Source organism: Heterocephalus glaber, unplaced genomic scaffold (assembly GCF_053883595.1).
Source record: "Heterocephalus glaber isolate CG9 unplaced genomic scaffold, H.glaber_assembly_v1.0 deba00001572, whole genome shotgun sequence".
NCBI lineage: Eukaryota > Metazoa > Chordata > Mammalia > Rodentia > Bathyergidae > Heterocephalus > Heterocephalus glaber.
In genome coordinates, this window is record NW_028258357.1 from 15,011,665 (window position 1) to 15,029,204 (window position 17,540).

The 17,540-nt window shown below is 36.8% G+C and overlaps 1 protein-coding gene across 4 annotated transcripts in view; it reads left to right on the top strand.

Moving 5' to 3' along the window:
- Positions 1-17,540, top strand: part of Nedd1 (NEDD1 gamma-tubulin ring complex targeting factor) — a 45,607-nt gene that overhangs the window by 7,063 nt on the left and 21,004 nt on the right. For all 4 annotated transcript variants that reach the window (XM_004844899.4, XM_004844898.3, XM_087192641.1 and 1 more), the window contains 3 exons: positions 2,435-2,551; positions 6,120-6,260; positions 17,231-17,460. In XM_004844899.4, coding sequence (XP_004844956.2) covers positions 2,435-2,551; positions 6,120-6,260; positions 17,231-17,460 — 488 coding nt within the window. The remainder of the gene's footprint in view (positions 1-2,434; positions 2,552-6,119; positions 6,261-17,230; positions 17,461-17,540) is intronic.

Below are 17,540 nucleotides of genomic sequence, written 5' to 3' on the forward strand. Positions count from 1 at the left end.
TGAGATTCAAGTCCTGTAACTCATGAGCTGTTTGAGGAATTAGATCTTTTCTACTTGGGAAAATAAGATTCCATCTTATTATTTTAAAATTACAATGGAACCTTTAAGTCCATGTTTATAATTTTGTATTTTACCTCTTTAAAGTATAAAGATTGGTATTGACAATATTATAATAGATCTAATAGCCTACTATATAGCCTAGAAATTTGACTGACTTATTCTTAGATTTTTAAAAATTGTGCCCATTGTCTTATGTCAGTGATGGTGAACCTTTTAGAGCTTTCAGTGATAAAACAACCAGCTGCAGCATGTGTACCATGGGTGTACCATAGCCATGGGTTCAGCACCACTGTCTTATGCCTTGGGGGTACAGAATTCCTGTAGTTATTATTACACAGTTTCTGTTAATTATTTAAGTTCATTAGCTACATTAATAATGCATTCACATAATGTAAGCCAACTGTAAGTATAGATTTCATTTGGAGCCCTTAAGAATAATTAAAGTTGTGACAATTGGTGTTGCAATATAGCAGGTCTTTGGTAGACACCTGTTTTCTTTAAATGTTATTTTGATAGTTCTTAGTAAACTGCCCTGATTTGCAGTGACAGTCAGATTCCAAATTTTACTAGTCTTTAGTTCAGTCAGTTTCTAGGATGATACCTATTAAAAAATTACAGCAACTGTGCTAAAACAGAGATAAAATGTGCATCCTGCTATTTTTATGTGTTAGTTGATACTGTTGGTCCAGAGCTGGAAGAAACCTCGGCTAGTCCAATTCCTCCTAGGAATATCTTGAGCAGATGATATTTTTACTCAGGGTAAGAACAGTAGATCTAATCTTCATCTCTCATTTCTCAGATGTGAAACATACACGCAGAAACCTTCACAGCTTGCCTTTTAACTTAGAACTAAGTCATGATCTTCATTTTTGCCCCCCCCATTTAATTATAGATGAGAACAATTACTGTTAACTCTATAGCACCTGCATTGGTTGGATAGGAAAATATGTGCAGCCTTGTGCTCTACACTGTAGCAGGCTTACTGATGTCACCACCAGACAGGTGACATTCATTGATACTTGTGCAAAGCACTTGTTAACCTCTGTATTTTTAGCCATTCGTTCCATAAATACTTATTGAATATGGATATGGTTCTTTTTGGTACCGGGGATGGAACTCAGGACCTTGTGCTTGCCAGGTAGGCATGGCGCCACTGAGCTAAATCCCCAGCCCAGATATGGTTCTGAATGAAACTGATATTCTGGTAGGAGAATAAACTACTGTATAAGCCAGAAATCCAGATATTGGTAATTTGTAATACAGAGAACTAAAACAAGATATTACCATAGCAGCTTACACTAGGAGGTTAAGGGAGGGTCCCTGAAGAGTTGATAGCTATTGACCAGAAGCCATCCAGCCAGGGTTGTGGAACTCAGCTTTTCAGACACAGCTGTGTAGAAGCCTTGAGGCACATTGGATTGTTATGGTTACAGAATGAAAGGTCTGTATGGCTGTATAGGGAAGCAGGAGTAGAGTCAGGGAAACGAGTGAGGACGATGCTGCCTTGGTTTGGCAAGGTTTGGATTAGCATTAGTAGTAGCTATACATAAAGGTATAAATATATGCGGGGTATATATTAGGATCAGAGTTTATACATTGCAGGGAGGAAGAGTAGGGAATCAGAGATTATTTAGGATTTTTATTTTGAGAAGCTGGATGAATGGTGTCCATACAAATGAGGATGAATGTGAGGTCAGGTTTGTTTGTTTATTCACATAGAACTGCAGACCAAATCCAGAGCTTCATGCATGCTGTGCAAATGTTCTGCCACTGAACGACATCCCTCTTAGTCCAGATGTCCGGTTTTGTTGGGCTAATTGAGACAGACTTCGGAGGGTGAGATTTACTGAGAGACTTAGGACGAGTATCTTGACTTGCTTAAAAAACTTTCTAAATCTATAACATGAAAGTTCTAAGCTAGGCATTCTTTAAAAGCCTCTCTTCTAGCATTTTCTAAGTTGGGCATTGATTTTAATTTAAGATATTCTGTGGAGATACAAGCGCAGGTTTAATAGAGGAGAAATATTATATTAAGTAGTAAGCTCTGTTGGGAGACCAAGACTTGCTGCTGTTTCCTAAGCTCCACCTATCACCACCCTTCAGTGGAAGAGAGCGCTGACCTGATTTCCTTGGGATCTTGTTTCATTAAAATCTTCGGGAACTGTTGAATCCACATAAAAGATGATGAGAGCTGGATCTTCAGAATTTTCTAGGTGTTATTGGAAGCCGTTGATGACTTATTTGCATGTCTTGACATGTTTATAGTATATAGTTCAGAGTATCGTATTTATCACGTGCTTACTGTTGGATGAGATGATAGTCATCGCTAGGTGTTCTATTAAGTGAACTTTTTTTTTTTTTTTGTAAAAAACAGCAAAAGCAGACATGTGTCGATTTAAATTCCACATCTATGTATTTGGTAAGCGGAGGCCTAAATAAGACTGTTAACATTTGGGATTTAAAATCAAAAAGAGTTCATCGGTCTCTTACGGTAAGCAATTTTCTTTTAAATCTTTAACAGAATGGATATTTTCCAGTGTATTTAGTTAACAAACTTCTTTTTCTGAGCTTTTCTGATAAAATTAAGATGCTTCAAAATTGAAGTGAGGTTAGGAGAAGTAAAGGTGCTGTTTAGCCAAAAAACACTTTTTGGTCTTTTTTTCCTCCTATACTGTATGTTTTTAATGCATATTGTCAGTGTTTGAAACTTTTTCCTGTTTTTTCACTGAGTTCTACTCGACTGTCTCCTTTATTTTCTTCTGAGCTATAGTTTGTTGTCATCAGGGATTTTTTTTTAAAGCACTTTGTGGAATGATAGTATTAAATCCAGCAATTAGAATTGGAGATTTAGCTTTTTGGTTCTGTAAAATATTTGGCTGCTGCTGTTTGTGTTATTTTGCATCTGTATTTTCAACTTGGTAATGAAAATATTTCCTAGAATAATTTACTACTTGGAATTAATGTTTAGTTAGCTTTTTGCAGTTTCAGAAAATAAAAACATTCGTCTCAAGAAAGTCTGTAGTTAGGACTTTTTCAGATTTGTACTTTTGACCATTTTGTCTTTTAATAGCTAGGGGTTGATCTTTTAGAAATTATTTTTATCTTCTGCAGTTTAAGAAGTTAATGTAAAAATTTTAAACATTCTGTGTTTGTACACACATGAACATGAACGTGCACACAGAGAAGGGGCTTCCTGTAACCTGGGCCTCGGGTACTCCTTATCCGGTGTCAGTGATGACTTCCCCCTGGCCAGTGTTGATTTACCTGTGTGCTCACCTACTTACACATTCTCCCACTTCCAGATCATTTTGTAGCAAGTTCCAGACATCATTGTAGTTATATGGCCTAATGTCATTGAGTTAATTCTTACTAGAGAAATGGTACATTGAACGTTGATTTCCTGTTAACCTGAATTGAAAAACAGTCTTATAATTGCTGTTTAAATATAACCCTTGGAAATTCATCATTTTAGGTATAAACTTTTGAGAATATTAATTCTAAGATCTCTGCTATGGAATAAATGAGTTTGAAAAGGTACTACTGGTCTCTGCAGTGTCAGACCAGCCTTCTAGCTTAAGAAAGAACAGGGCCGGGGATTTAGCTCAGTGGTTTCACTGCCTGCTGCGCAAGCACAAGGACCCAAGTTCAATCCCAGGACCAAAAAAAAAAAAAAGAAAGAAAGAAAGAACAAATAGGAGGAAAAACACTCAGGGACATTCCCTTTGAAATGAATTTCAATGGAGATCCATTTAATGGAGAGCTGCCAAGGTCCTACCCGTTTCTGATGCTGTGGAGGACATTGGACTTGTAGTGATGGGGTGAAAAAAAATGCTTGGTCCTTGTCTGTACTGAAAAACAAACATAGAACAAAAATATACATGGTTATGAAGAGTAAAGAGAAAGGTTGTCACTAATGGGAACAGCACCTTTTGTTGCATTCTTTGATGTGGCAGCCATTGTATTTCCAAAGGTTTACTTTGTTCATCTCAACAATGTTTTAGTCACTTGCCTCCTTGCTGGGACAGAATGACTGACACTCCCGAATTTAAAAGAGAGGAGGTTCCTTTTGGCCCATAACCCGTAGTTGGCGGCCCCAAGGTGGGAAGGTCTGGCCCAGGAGAGCTCAGGCCCGGCAGGCAGGCAGGTAGCACAGTGACAGGGAGCAGCCGGAAGGGGGAGGTGCCCTTCCAGGCCAGGGCCCCAGGCACCCTCCTCTTGCACCCAGACCTCACTGGTGCAGCCCCCATCATGCAAATCACCTTCCAAACACAGGCGGCTTTGGGGCCAGTTAGGTCCAAACCCTAAACGCTCTGCACAACAGGGAACTTTAGCCCAGTGTGCAGGTAGAGAAAGTAGTCAGAGATGTTCAAGAACTTGCTCTGGATCAAGTAGCTAACTAGCAAGGACAAACATTAGATGCAAGCACAGATGCTATTCATTATTCAGTCTTTTCCATTATGAACTATTTGAATAAAGCTGCCTAGGGAGGCATACCTACTTGGAATAAGGGGTAGTCTCTGGCCATTTTTATCCCATATTTTAAGAGCTTTACATACTCTGTCACCGCATTGCATCTTCTATGTGCTTTTCCTTCTTCACTTCTTCAGCTTTCCCGGTTATGCCATATATTTTTTTTTTCTCTTCTTATTGTTTGAAGTTCTCAGAGTGCTTTGTTGCCTTGTTCATTCAGTTAAGAAGTATTTGACGGACCAGTGATGATAGTGAGATATCTTAGCATTTGCCTTTGGATATTTTTTTTACAATCTTCTCCCTGCTGATATAACAATTTCTGGTTTGTGGCTTGTGCTTAGTAAATGTTCACTGAGTGAATCATCTTCCACAGTTGAGATTAGAAGACACCTGCCCCTTTATAAATCCTTAGAAATTATATTGGATCCCAAATTCTTAATTCCTCAAATGGGAACAGTGCACAAAATATTCATTATTCCTTTTTTCTTCTCACCAGACATCCTCTTCCTTAGGTATTTGTATCTTTGATTTAGGAAAGGAGTATCTCTGAAAATGCTTGAAGAACCATTTGAAAAAGTTGTACTATACATGGATATCATAGCTTCTATTCTTGATATTACATTAATTATTAGGTACCAGGGTTTATCTTAAGATGTGACACTAAACTGTTAAAAATTACTGCTAATCCTGATCACCTGTATGTTCCTGCTAGAAATCTGCTTTGATGTTGGGAAACAGTACTTTGAACTCAGTTTAAAACTCGATACTTTTATTTCCTCTGAGTGGGTTCCCACTGGATCTGAGAAGCAGTGTGGTATACTGGGAGAAGGTAGGCTTTGGGGTTTGACTTGGAATGCATCTTGGCTCTGTCACTTAGCAGTTATGTGAGGAGACACACAAGCTTCTTAACCTTTATGTACCCCATCTGTATGTGGGCAAAATGACCTTGTCTCTTGGGAATTTTAAAGGATTGAATATAAAGCTCCCTGTACTCATAGGTACTTAGTGTGTATAGGCAGCTCCTGTATGATCAGTAGGTTTTTCCCGTGTTCCATTTTGCAATGTCCAATGTCTTTCTCCTTTTCCTGACTTATCTCTTAGCGTTTCTGTAAGACTGAACTCAAACTTCATTCCTTCCTCTGTCAAATCAGTTCACAGTGGTACCTCTCTTTTCTCTGATGCTTTTCTGTACCACTCATTTAGCATTTGCTCTGTCATTTTCATGTTAATTTAAATGTCTCGTCTTCTCAGGTGAACTGTGATACTCTCAAGGGCAGGCACCCTCCTAATAGCTGATAGTGAATGTCACTTGTCAGCCGGAGTGAGTACTGTCCACCTTTTTATGCTGTCTCTTGTTTCAGAGTGCTTGGACCATTAACGTGATTGTGAAAAGGGAATCTCTTTCCAGAGAGGATTTGGGGTTGATTATTTAGTTTCTTACTCATCTGAGTAGTTTTTTAAGTTATTTGAAGAAAATGTTAAAGCAGATGTCACTTTGACAAGCATAACACTTGCTATTTAGAAAAATATGAAAATGGGCTATTTGAAGATTATGGGACACGGTACTTACCTGGATTTCTGTCTTTCAGGATCATAAGGATGAAGTAACTTGTGTAACATATAATTGGAATGATTGCTACATTGCTTCTGGATCTCTTAGTGGTGAAATTATTTTACACAGTGTAACCACTAATGTATCTAGTTCTCCTTTTGGTCATGGTAGTAACCAGGTACAGTATGTGTTTATTCAAAACAAAGTTGATAAGATAGATTTTGCATTATTTTAAATATGACAATGAATTTAAGTTTTTAAATGTTTTAAATTTGTATTTAGCTTGCTTGAAAAACTTCTTGCTAATTTTTAATGGTGCTGGGCAAAACGTTGAAAATAAGCTAATACACTTTAGATTAGGGTGCTTACTTGATTTCGATTTTATAATTGAGTTGCATCCTCCTAGTATTTGTATTTAACAAAATGCAACCAGTTAAGCCTAAAATAGGGATATTAATCTTTCTGTGGCATTTCTGTCATAGAAGTGTTGCATACTTCAAACTATGTCAGCTACAAGATGCATATTTAAGTTAATAAATACCATTGGGTGGACCTGAGGTAAGGCAGAAGATAATAAAGTGGTATGTTTTTGGATTTTTTTCAGTATATGATATCGGCTTATTCATATATTTCAGATTAATACAGGAGTGGGGAATCTTTTAAAAAGAAAAATTATTCAAATATTTTCCTTTGTCAGAACTTTGCCTGTACAAATTACTTTTAAAGAATGAAAAATCTCCTAAGAAATCTGATTCATGGCTTACTTTTAATGAGATTGTCTACAGAAATTTCCAGTAAGGTGCATCTTCTTTTAATCCTTTTTCTTCCAATCACTTTGGCCCTATTATCAGATAAAGTATGGAAATTCTTTACTGTTAAAAAGCAATTTTTAAAATTATTTGAATAATATTTAGTGTTTAAGAAAAATTTAATGGGTAGTAAGTGAATAGGAAAAAGCCCTGTTTTAAGTTTTATGTGTTAGGAAAGAAGGAGATATGCATATAAATGCTATTATGAGTAATTGGTATAAAAAGCTTACAGTGATTCAGAACAGTGGAGAGAAAACATTCAGAATAAAAAAAGGAAAATGGAGGGAGGATTTCAGCTGAGTTAAAGCTTACTTGACTTCTTTGTTTTGATTATGAAAATACAAACTGGACTGTTTGCCTTTTATTTGATGCTAATTTATATAAGGTTAGCTTTCAATGTGTTAACATTATAGTTAGAACCATGGCTTGTTTCTTTGTGTCTTCAATGTGTTGCCCTACATGCAAAACATGTGGAATAAGTGTATGGATGTGTAAATATACCTAGAGATGACAAAAGATTTTACTTGGCTAATATAGAACTTTTGGAGGATTGTTTTATATGGAGGAAATAACAGATAAAATCAAGGAGAAAGGAAAGTACATCAATTTTATGTTGGATCAGTGTGAGAGAAGATTGGAAGGGTAAGTATGATAAAGACTTACTGAAAGACTTTGCAGGCCAGACCTAGTACTCGGCCTCTGTTTTGGAGGACGCTTAGGAGCACTGATCAGACTTATTAACTGAATGTCAAACTTGAGCTTGTGGCCCTGCTGCCTCATCCTTCTAGGTAGCTGGGATCACAAGTGTGTACCACCATGCCCCCACACCCGACAGCGGTTCTTCTCATCATTCTTTTCTATTATGTTTCCTTTCTGTGTGTGTCCTTTTGAAGAATCTTGTCTGTCCCAAGTTTTGAAGGTACTATCTGCTGTGGTTTTAATGTGTTCTTCAAGATTGATGTGTTGGATTATATCAGGTCTGTGGACCAATTTAGGAAGAACTATCTTAACAATATTGCTTCTTCAAATCCTTGAGTCTGAGGTATAATTTTTATATAAACCTTTAATTTTTTTCAGCATTGTTTTGTTTTGCTGTAGAAATCTTTTGGTGGATTTATTACCTGGTATTGGATTTTTTGATAGTGTATTATAAACTGTATTCCTTCCTGTTAAATTTTATGTTCCACTATTCTGTGACTTGGTATACAGAAATGCAGTTTGTATTGAATATATCACCCTTTTGCCTAGGAATCCTGCTAAATTCAGTTGCTAGTTTTGTAGATTTTTGTGGGGTTTTTTTGCATTTTGCAATTTATGCGCTACCATGTCATCTGTAAATAATAATCATTTTTTTAACTTTCCACTCTTTATACATTCTATTTTTCTTTATTGCATTGACTAGGATCGCCAGTGCAGTGTTGAATAGATGTGGTGATAGTGAGTGTCTTTGTTTTGATCCCAACCAGGAAGAAGCATTCACATTTCAATACCAAGCATGATAGTAATTGTAAGTTTTTTTGTAGGTTTATTTTTTTAATCTTACTGAATTAATATATGTTATTCTTGGCTTACATGGGTCAAATTTACTATTTATGTTGGAAATTTTGAATTATTTGGCTCCAGGAATTCATAATGTTTTATTTCTGTAGTCTGTGCATATCATAGGTAGAACTTACTCTTTTTACTTTCCTGCTTTTATTCTGCTTATTCTCACCCTTTGGAATGTATCAAGACAGACACTTTAAGTGTTATTTCTTGTTACTTTTTATTACCTTTTAAATACTTAAATTATAGGAAGTATAAATATCACTTTTCTCATTGGTTCATATAATTTAGCACCTTACTGAGTGCTGATTATGTTGGGAGCACTGGTTTAAATGCTCTGTGTATGGCTTTGAGTGAGACAGTTTATATTTTAGTAATAACGGTAAGCAAGTAAGTAAACATTTAAACCAAAGATGTGTTAGGAAAGTAGTAAGCTGCAGGGGTCCAAGGGAACATAAAAGGGGGTGCACCTGAGCCATTTGAGAGGAAGTCAGGAGAAACATTTTAGAGGAAATCATGTCTAGATGGGAGCCTGAGAAAAACTCCAGGTCGCTGAGGTGGAGAAAGGAACAGGGTACAGGTAGTGAGAGGATTTGGAAAACATTCTACAGAAATTAGCATCTGCATAGACTACTCACTACTGTTTATTGTGTTTCAAGCACTGTGATCATTGATTTATATTACATTCTGTCCTTCAGTCTTCGCTACTAGTTTGTGGAGTGTGTGTTAATTCCATTTTTTACAATTGAGAAAATGGGATTCCAAGACTTTCAGACCCCATACCTCTAAATTAATTGTTTTGAAGATCAGATCTTCTAGAGTAGTAGCACAGCTTTCTTTTGGATCTCTCTAGCTCAGGAATAGCTGTGTAAGAATGTGTAAGTATTTGAGGATCCAAAGCTTCTGAAACTTTATACTGTTCTCTTGTGATCTTGTTTAAGGGTCCAAAATTTACGTGTATCTCTTTCACAACATAAAAGACATTTTAAAAAATTCTAGGTAATAGTTTGTTATACTGTTGATTTTAAAAGAATTTTCATTGATTATTTCACACAGGAGAACTGAATCAAATTTATCTTTCAGTTTAGAAAACAGTAATGCTTAAAGCTTATCTCTTGTCCAAGGTTAGATAAGCCAGAACTAGAGATTTTCCTGTGCGTCCTGCCTCCTGCTTGGGCAGTCTGCACCTCTGTAGGATCTTTGGGTACAGATTTTCATGGAAGGTATCACATTTCTTTGGTGTGCCCTAGGGTGAAGCACTTAGCTAGCTGGGTGAGCTTGAGCGGTCATTTAACTCTCAACCTCCCTTTCCTCATCTGTCCAGTGAGAAAGATAATATGCTTTTGACAGTTTTTTTTAATGGCTAAAGGAGAGACAGAAATTGATCACAGTATGAATATATAGTAAGAAGTCAGTGGGTATTATGAGCTTTCAGTGAATGATTGTATCAATCCATTGAAACAGCCTTGTGCTTTGCTTTTCCACACTGATTTGAACATCTTTAGGTTTCATGCATTCCCTCCAAACACATACTAATTTACCAGTTGTAACTTGGCTCGGTAATCATTTCATGTTTTAGACTGATTTGAGAGCATTTAAGATGTATTCATTTTCCTTGGATACACTGTTAAAACAGAGTACATGGGCTAGGAAGTAGGAATTGGCTCCCTTAAATGTGAGTGAGGATGCAGTCTCAGTTTTCCTTTGAGGAAAGTTGTAGGTTTTATGATTCTGTATACTAAAGCTTTCCTTTTACATGAATGAAATATTTGAAATATTTTAAAAATTGTTTTCTTTTCTAAAAACAGTTTAATTACACCTTATTTATTGTTGACCAAAAGCATAGAGTTGTTGCTTGATCTTTCATTTGAAAAAAATACTAACACTTTTCCAAATTTATTTAAGATTTCAATACATTAAGATTACATTAAGATTTCAAATACAATAATTTCTTAAATTTAAACAGTGTTTGTGAAAATCTCAAGTCTATCAAAAGTTGACATTTTGAATTTAGGTATACTGTTTTTTAGCCTAATTTCTGTGTTGGGTTATTGAAAAAATAGTAGTTAGAACACAACTGTGATTAAATTGAAAATTTTCTTATTTTTGTTTTTGTGATTTGAGATTCTTAACGATCAAGTTGACTTCTTAGTGAAAATGGCAAATCCTTGGAGTCTCAATGAATCTGCATCGGACTGAATTTCATATCAGAAATGAGATTGCCTAAATATATTTAGAATCTTACTTTGAAATGCCTGAGCTGAGTTGAAGCTATTAGTTTGGTGTGGTTCACAGTGTCTTTCTGCAAGTGAAAAAGAGCCTCACTGCTTCTTCAGAGCTGCCCGGCTGACAGGCTTTATTAGGTTATAATTGCATGTCAGTGTCTGGAAAGTTCCTCAGCTTAGGGCCTCACAGAGATTAACCTGTATTGCCTTTCTCAAACTACAGCCTTTATCAAAGCAGTTAAAAGTGCAGTCCAATTGTATTGATTCCTTAGGTTAAAAAAATGAACTTTAGATATAGCCAGTGAGTTTCTGTGAGATTTATTGTATAACATAAAGTATGCATTAAATCCACTTACTTTTATTAAGTGAAAATTTTGATGTTTTATGTATGTATTTTGTGTTACTAAGCCCACTTGAGAGATCTGATAAATGTAATTATTAATTACATTTTTTAAAGAATTATTTTATCAGGAATGAGCAGCATTGAGGATTTAGCTCAGCGGTAGAGTACTTGCCTAGCATGTGCAAGGTCCTGGGTTCAATTCTAGGACCACAAATAAAAAAAGAATGAATCTAATTCTAATTTGGTTTATTTGGTTGATTGTTATGTGTATACCTGAATTTATGCTTAAAAAATTTGACTGGCTGCAAAGCTTTATAGAGTAGTGGTTTTAGTTTATATAGAAGTATTAGTATAATGTATATAGGGATAAAAAATGTTGGCATGGGAACATGTCCTTGATTCATTCTCACTGTATTTTCTTAGTAGTAGTATATATTTGCCTACCCTGTATATTATGTTCTTGAGCAATTTTATAATGGACGTGGGCAAAAAATAAACTGATAAGCTATATATATCTGTATGTATTTCTTCTTATAGAGTGATTTTTTTCTTGATTTTTTTTTCCCAACTTTTTTTAATGGGAAGTTATTTGAAAGGTTTTGATAGCATTTCCACATATAACTGTGTTTTCTTTCCATAATCATTCTCCTAGTCTAATCTTATCTTCTGCCTTTCTCTCATTACTGTTCTGTCTTGGGTATCGTTATATTAGTCTGCACTACTTTTTAATGATTGCGCATATTATACCGTTTGATGTCACAGTTCACATAAACATTGTTTTGGGTATTTTCGTAGCACCTTATATTAATATTCTTCCCTTAAGTACATCTCTTTTCCTTTTGACTTTTTCTTTCTGGATATAAATTCTCTTTCAAAATAATTTTGTTCCAGGCTCACATTTTCTTTCTATGATGGGCTCATGTGTTACTCTGTCATCTTTGGTCTCAAATGTCTGGTGATAACTTATTTTTTTCCTCATAAAGTTACTTGTTCTTTTTCCCTAGGTGTTCAAAGGATTTTTTTTTCATTAAAATCCAATAATTTTACTAGATTATGTCTTGGTGCTGGTCATTGTATATTGCTGTTCTTAGGTACAAAGTGTACTTATTTAATAAGTAGTTTCAAATCTCTTCTTTTTTTATTTGTTTTTCCTGTCTTTGTTTTTTGTGGATGTTCAATCTCTACTACCCCCAAAAAAGCCAAACAAAAAGTGGGTGGGGAGGAAGTGGGAGCTGTGAGCATTTCCTGGGGGAGACAGATGGGTCCACAGAGCAGGTCGCCTGGGACAGAGCTCCTGAGGTTCCTTCCCATGAAGGTGGTGACAGGTTCTGAGGAGGTGAGGGGCTGGAACTGCACTGTGAAGAGCAGCTCTCTTGCTGAGTAAAAGGTGTCTCGGGCTGACAGCCTTCCAAAGAAGGCCGGAAGGTCAGACCAGGAAGTGTAGTGACAGTCGTTACCTTCTTCTCCACTGATGAATCTTCCCTGTTAATGAGGTTTCAGGGAGAGGACCCAGGAAGATTGCATTCCTTCTGAAAGAACTCCCTGGGAAGCTTCAGAGGAAACCCACCCTGCACTCTTAAGAGAAAGAGGATCCAGAGAGTAGGTGGGGTTGGGAGGTTAGAGAAACCTAAGGTGCTTCACAAGTTCAGAGTATTGAACATGTTAAGCCACGGTCCTTGGAGATCACCATTTGCTGAGCCCCGCCCAACACAGCTAATGTGCCTAATACCCCAGCCTCCCATTGTGATCACTTGTGCGAAATGTCTCCCAGGAAGGATTGCTTAAACACTCATCGACTGCTTACCCGGGCATCCTCTCTCTGTGTAGAACATACCAAAACTTCACACTCCCAGAAAGAAAGCAGGTGTTCAGTCGTCAACTTCATCTTGTGTACAGTTGAGGCACTTTGAGTCGCTCCTATCAGGATAGGGCGAATGCCTCCCAAGCCCCACTTCCCGGATGCCAGCCAAGGACCAGCCTGGGAAGCAGGGCTTTCTTAAGCTTCAGGCCTGCTTTTCTACACACATACATACAGATGGGGGCATTAAAGAGGACCCTCCATGCCACCAGTCTTAGCTTCCCTAAGTTCTTCAATTAAAGAAGTAAGTCCAGATTTCCATTTTGAAGATGTTATTGCTATGATACTATGAAGGATATACTGTAACCATTGAGAATGGAAATCAGATAACTACGCAGCAGCTTAGATGATAGGTTAGTGCTTTTGAAATTAGACCCTGGGAATTAAGAGGGAGGGAATGGATTTTAACTATACGTGTGTGTATGTTCGTATATGTGTGTATATCTTGGTACTATAAAGCTACTGTATTAGAAAATAATATTAACATTTTCTTATCTGTGCAAAAGGAAAATTTTTCTAAATTTAAGAACAAAGTCATAAGACATTGGGTGCAGGTTTTGTCATCAGCCAGGGTTCAGGATGTCCCCTTTAAAGAGAGGATGGGAACCTCAGCTTGATCCGAGCAGGTTCTAACTGTGCTGAAAAGCACTTAAGGAGGCATCAGTGAGAGACATGGGCTGAGGTGTTGGGCAGCGTGGAATGGAAGAGAAAATGGGGCGGGGCATGAGCTTGAGGAGCTGAAGCAGTGCAGCTCTGATGGACAGAACCGGATGGGCCCTTCAGAAGGGAGTGAGGCCCAGCAACAGGAGTGGGGTGGCTGCTGTGGGCCAGGCTCTGGTGGTGACTGACTAGTTCTGGTTTTCTACAGTGGACCAGAGGCATCCTTATTAGAGGAGCCCTTAATGTTCAGTCTGCTGTGCTCGAGCTAATTATCCTTGGGGCGGTCTCAGCTTTGTGGAGGAGGCTCTGCTGGAATCCAAGGTGACTGCAGGTTTAGGGCGGCGATTAGACTGGCTCCTACTGGTTGCTGACTGTCCCTGTAAATCTTTATTTTGGTGTCATCTTTGTGAAGCGGAGTGAGGTTAAATTGAGACCTAATCAACCTTTTGTGGCTAGCTTTCATTTTTGTTTTCAATTTTTATTTTCTGTTGCACATGTTTACAGTACATTCCTCGTGAGGTGTTGGTACATATGTGTTACACACTGTTGCTTCCCTCCCTCCTTATTAACGTGCCTGTGTGCATGGCTAAGCAAGGACCTGACCCATGTTCTTAAGGTAATAAAGGAAGTAGATACAAAATGAAGGTCAGGCTTTGTTCCTCTTTTTGTTAGCTAATGGGGACCTGTAGGCCCAAGTGGGGAATCATTGTGTTTTTATTTTTCAGCAGAAGCAATTTTCAAGTCCTTGACTGCCTTAGCAAAAAGTAAAAATGATGCTTTTAATGAGTAACAGGTTAAGGGCCCAGGTGTGAGTTTGTTCTTTGTCCGTATAGTGCCCTCCTTGTTTCAGTTTGGTAAATTTAAATCATGGAAATTTAAAAGCCCTGATAAAAAGGAAGAAAAAAAAAAAAAACCAAGCTAAAAGGAAATTGGGAAACTATTTACAACCTGTGAGAGCATTTATATCCATGTTATATTAACAGTTACAAATTAGTATTTTAAAAGTCTTAATAGCCCAATAGAAAATAGGCAGTTAGTTAATGGGCAATGAAAGAAAAAAAGTAAATGGTCATTTGATATTTTTCAGTCAAGAACCTTTTAAGCATGAGCAACAGTGAAATATAAATTCTTTCATAATAATTAACAGTTTTTTCTTTCTTTTTTTATTTATATATTAATTGGTACATTTTAGGTATACAATACATTTACGTTTATCATTGGGTGTTTGTACCTGAACATGATGTATCTTAGTTCTTATTTTTTTCCCATTACCTATGCACCACCCTTCCCTATTTACATAGACTTTGTTTCCATTTTTTTTTCTTCTTCATAATTTTTCCTTTCCCTTCTTCCCTTTCCCCTTCCCCTCCTGCCACCCCTCAATAATTAGCAGTTTTGAAAAATGATAGTCAGTATTCTTAGAAATTGGGAGTGACCTAAAGGTCCAACACTATATTATTTATATAAGTTGATGTATTCATGCATTTATACATAGTCTACCTGTTAGGGTTATTTATTAGAAAATATTGATATGATAGTTTTAATAATAAACTATGATAACAGGTTTTTTATTGATATATTTTACAGAGTACACACAGACATACATAACATACAGGAAAATACTTCAAAAATATCCTTTTTTTCTTTTTGGTACCGGGGATTGAACTTGGGTCTTTGTGCTTGCGTAGCAGGTGGTGAAACCACTGAGCTAAATCCCCAGCTCAAAAATATCCTTCCTAAGATGTTAACTAGGTGGTAGGATTATGAATGATTTTTATTTTCTTTATGATTAAAAAAAATTCAAGTATATTTAACAGAGGTCAGCGTGGATTGTTTGCTTATTTTTGTAAATAAAGCTTTATTGGAACACAGCCATTCTCATTTATGCGTTGTCTAACTGCTTTTGCAGTACAGTGGCATAAAAATATTTATTACTCAGTCCTTTAAGAATGTTTATCAGCCTTGTGTGATGGCACACACCTATAATCCCAGCAGGTGGGAGGCTAGGGCAGGAGTAAGGCCAGCCTGCACTACACAGTGAGTTCAGGACCAGCCTGCACTACATAATGAGACCTTGTCTCAAAAATAATCCAAAAAGAATGTTTATCATGCCCCTACCTATAGTGAGTGGTCTCTTTTTATATTTAGAAACAAACTTCTTCACAAGCATCTGTATTTTTACATAGTCATAATGTGTTGTAAGAAAAATAGCATTGTTGTTTGTAGTGCTAGAATTTTATTTTCCATAAACGTCTTGGTAGTCCCCCTCTCAAAAAAAGTTATCTATACAAGAGAAATGCTTATATTGCTGATACCAAAATGAATTAATATTTATTTTAAATAATGTAACAGATCAGTGGTTATCCGGATCGTTATTAGCTAGTATCTTGATGTTCTAAAGAAATGATGACTTAATAGATGTAGAAAGCTCAGAAATGATTTTCTGTTACTATTATCAAAGGGTTAAAGGGCAGGCATTTAAGGAAGTGTGCTTATTACTTATGGGCCATTTTAAAGTGTATGTGTAAAAGAGGATCGAATGCTGGAACTTAAGCAGAAGTGAACAAGAAAGGTATAAACCTGTGAGGAAGTGGTGACAGCTACTGTGTATCTGGATCTTTGCAGAAATGCTATTTAATCTCCAAAATGGTCTTGACAGGTAAACAAAAGTGTTTTGTGTCTTGTAAATGAACACTCAGGTTTGGAGAGTTTTAAGTGTTTACCTGAATCATAAAGAGTTTAGTTGAGCCTCCACTTGTAGCCAGGTTTATCTGAGAGGAGCGCTTATGATTACCTTTAGCCTTTCCTTTTTTCCTAATGTGTTACCATGGTGGTCCCAAGAACTTGAAGCAATATCTGGAATTTTATTTGTGAAGTTTTATTAAAGTTATTTCAAGAATGTTTTGGGAACATTCCCGCTGTGGTTAACATGGAGTTGTACTTTATGAACTTTGAGAATCTACCAGTTCTGTGATCCTGTTGTGTTTTATTTTAATTCTGTTTGAGCATTTCATCTAATTTATCTAGTTTTGTAAAAGTAGGTAAAATTCAGCCAGTTCTTGCCCAAGATCTGTTCACTGAAGCTGGACCTGTTTACTGGGCAGCTGAAACTAGGAGGGCGATCATCTTCTTGCCCTCGGGAAGGCCGCCTGCCTGCAGCCTGGTACTTGTGAGAGGGGGTCTAGCTCAGTGGCAGTCCGGGTGCTGCCAGGCCTTCCTTTGTGCTTTCATGTCCTAGGGTGTTAAATCACCACCAGCTCGTCACATACTCAGATTCAGACAAATGTATCCACATATCTAAAATAGAAAAAATCTAATATAGAAAAAATATGAAATAATTATTTTTATTATTATTTCCCAGTGTTTTCCTACACTTGTTCATTATTTGAGTGTTACTGGTTTCTGTATGTATGGGGGATCTTCCAGCCCGGATGGATTAATGTAGGTAATCTCAATGTATGGATTGTAGTTTTCTTTTGAAAAAGGGGAGATTGAGGATGCTATACTCTGACATGATAAAATCCTAAACATATTCAATGGAATATTTGTACGTTTCAAGGTCATCTTATAATCCACCAAATAATATTATGGTAGTAGTGATTGAAATCTGTCGCTCTTTAAACCAGAAAAAATCCTAACCCTCATGTGAATAGTGTAGTTGAGTTATAGTTTACATAATTACATAAGATTTATTCTTTTATTTTCTAGTCTATTCGGCATCTGAAGTACTCAGTGTATAAGAAATCGCTGTTGGGCAGTGTTTCAGATAATGGACTGGTAACTCTCTGGGATGTGAATAGTCAGAGCCCGTACCATAACTTCGGCAGTACACATAAGGCCCCAGCTTCAGGCATCTCCTTTTCTCCTGTCAATGAATTGCTGTTTGTAACCATAGGCTTGGATAAAAGAATCCTCCTCTATGACACTTCGTGTAAGAAGTAAGTGTGAGGCACTCGTTTCTCAATTTAGTAACAAGTGATTAGTAAAATATTAACAGACGTATGGTATATGTCACTCA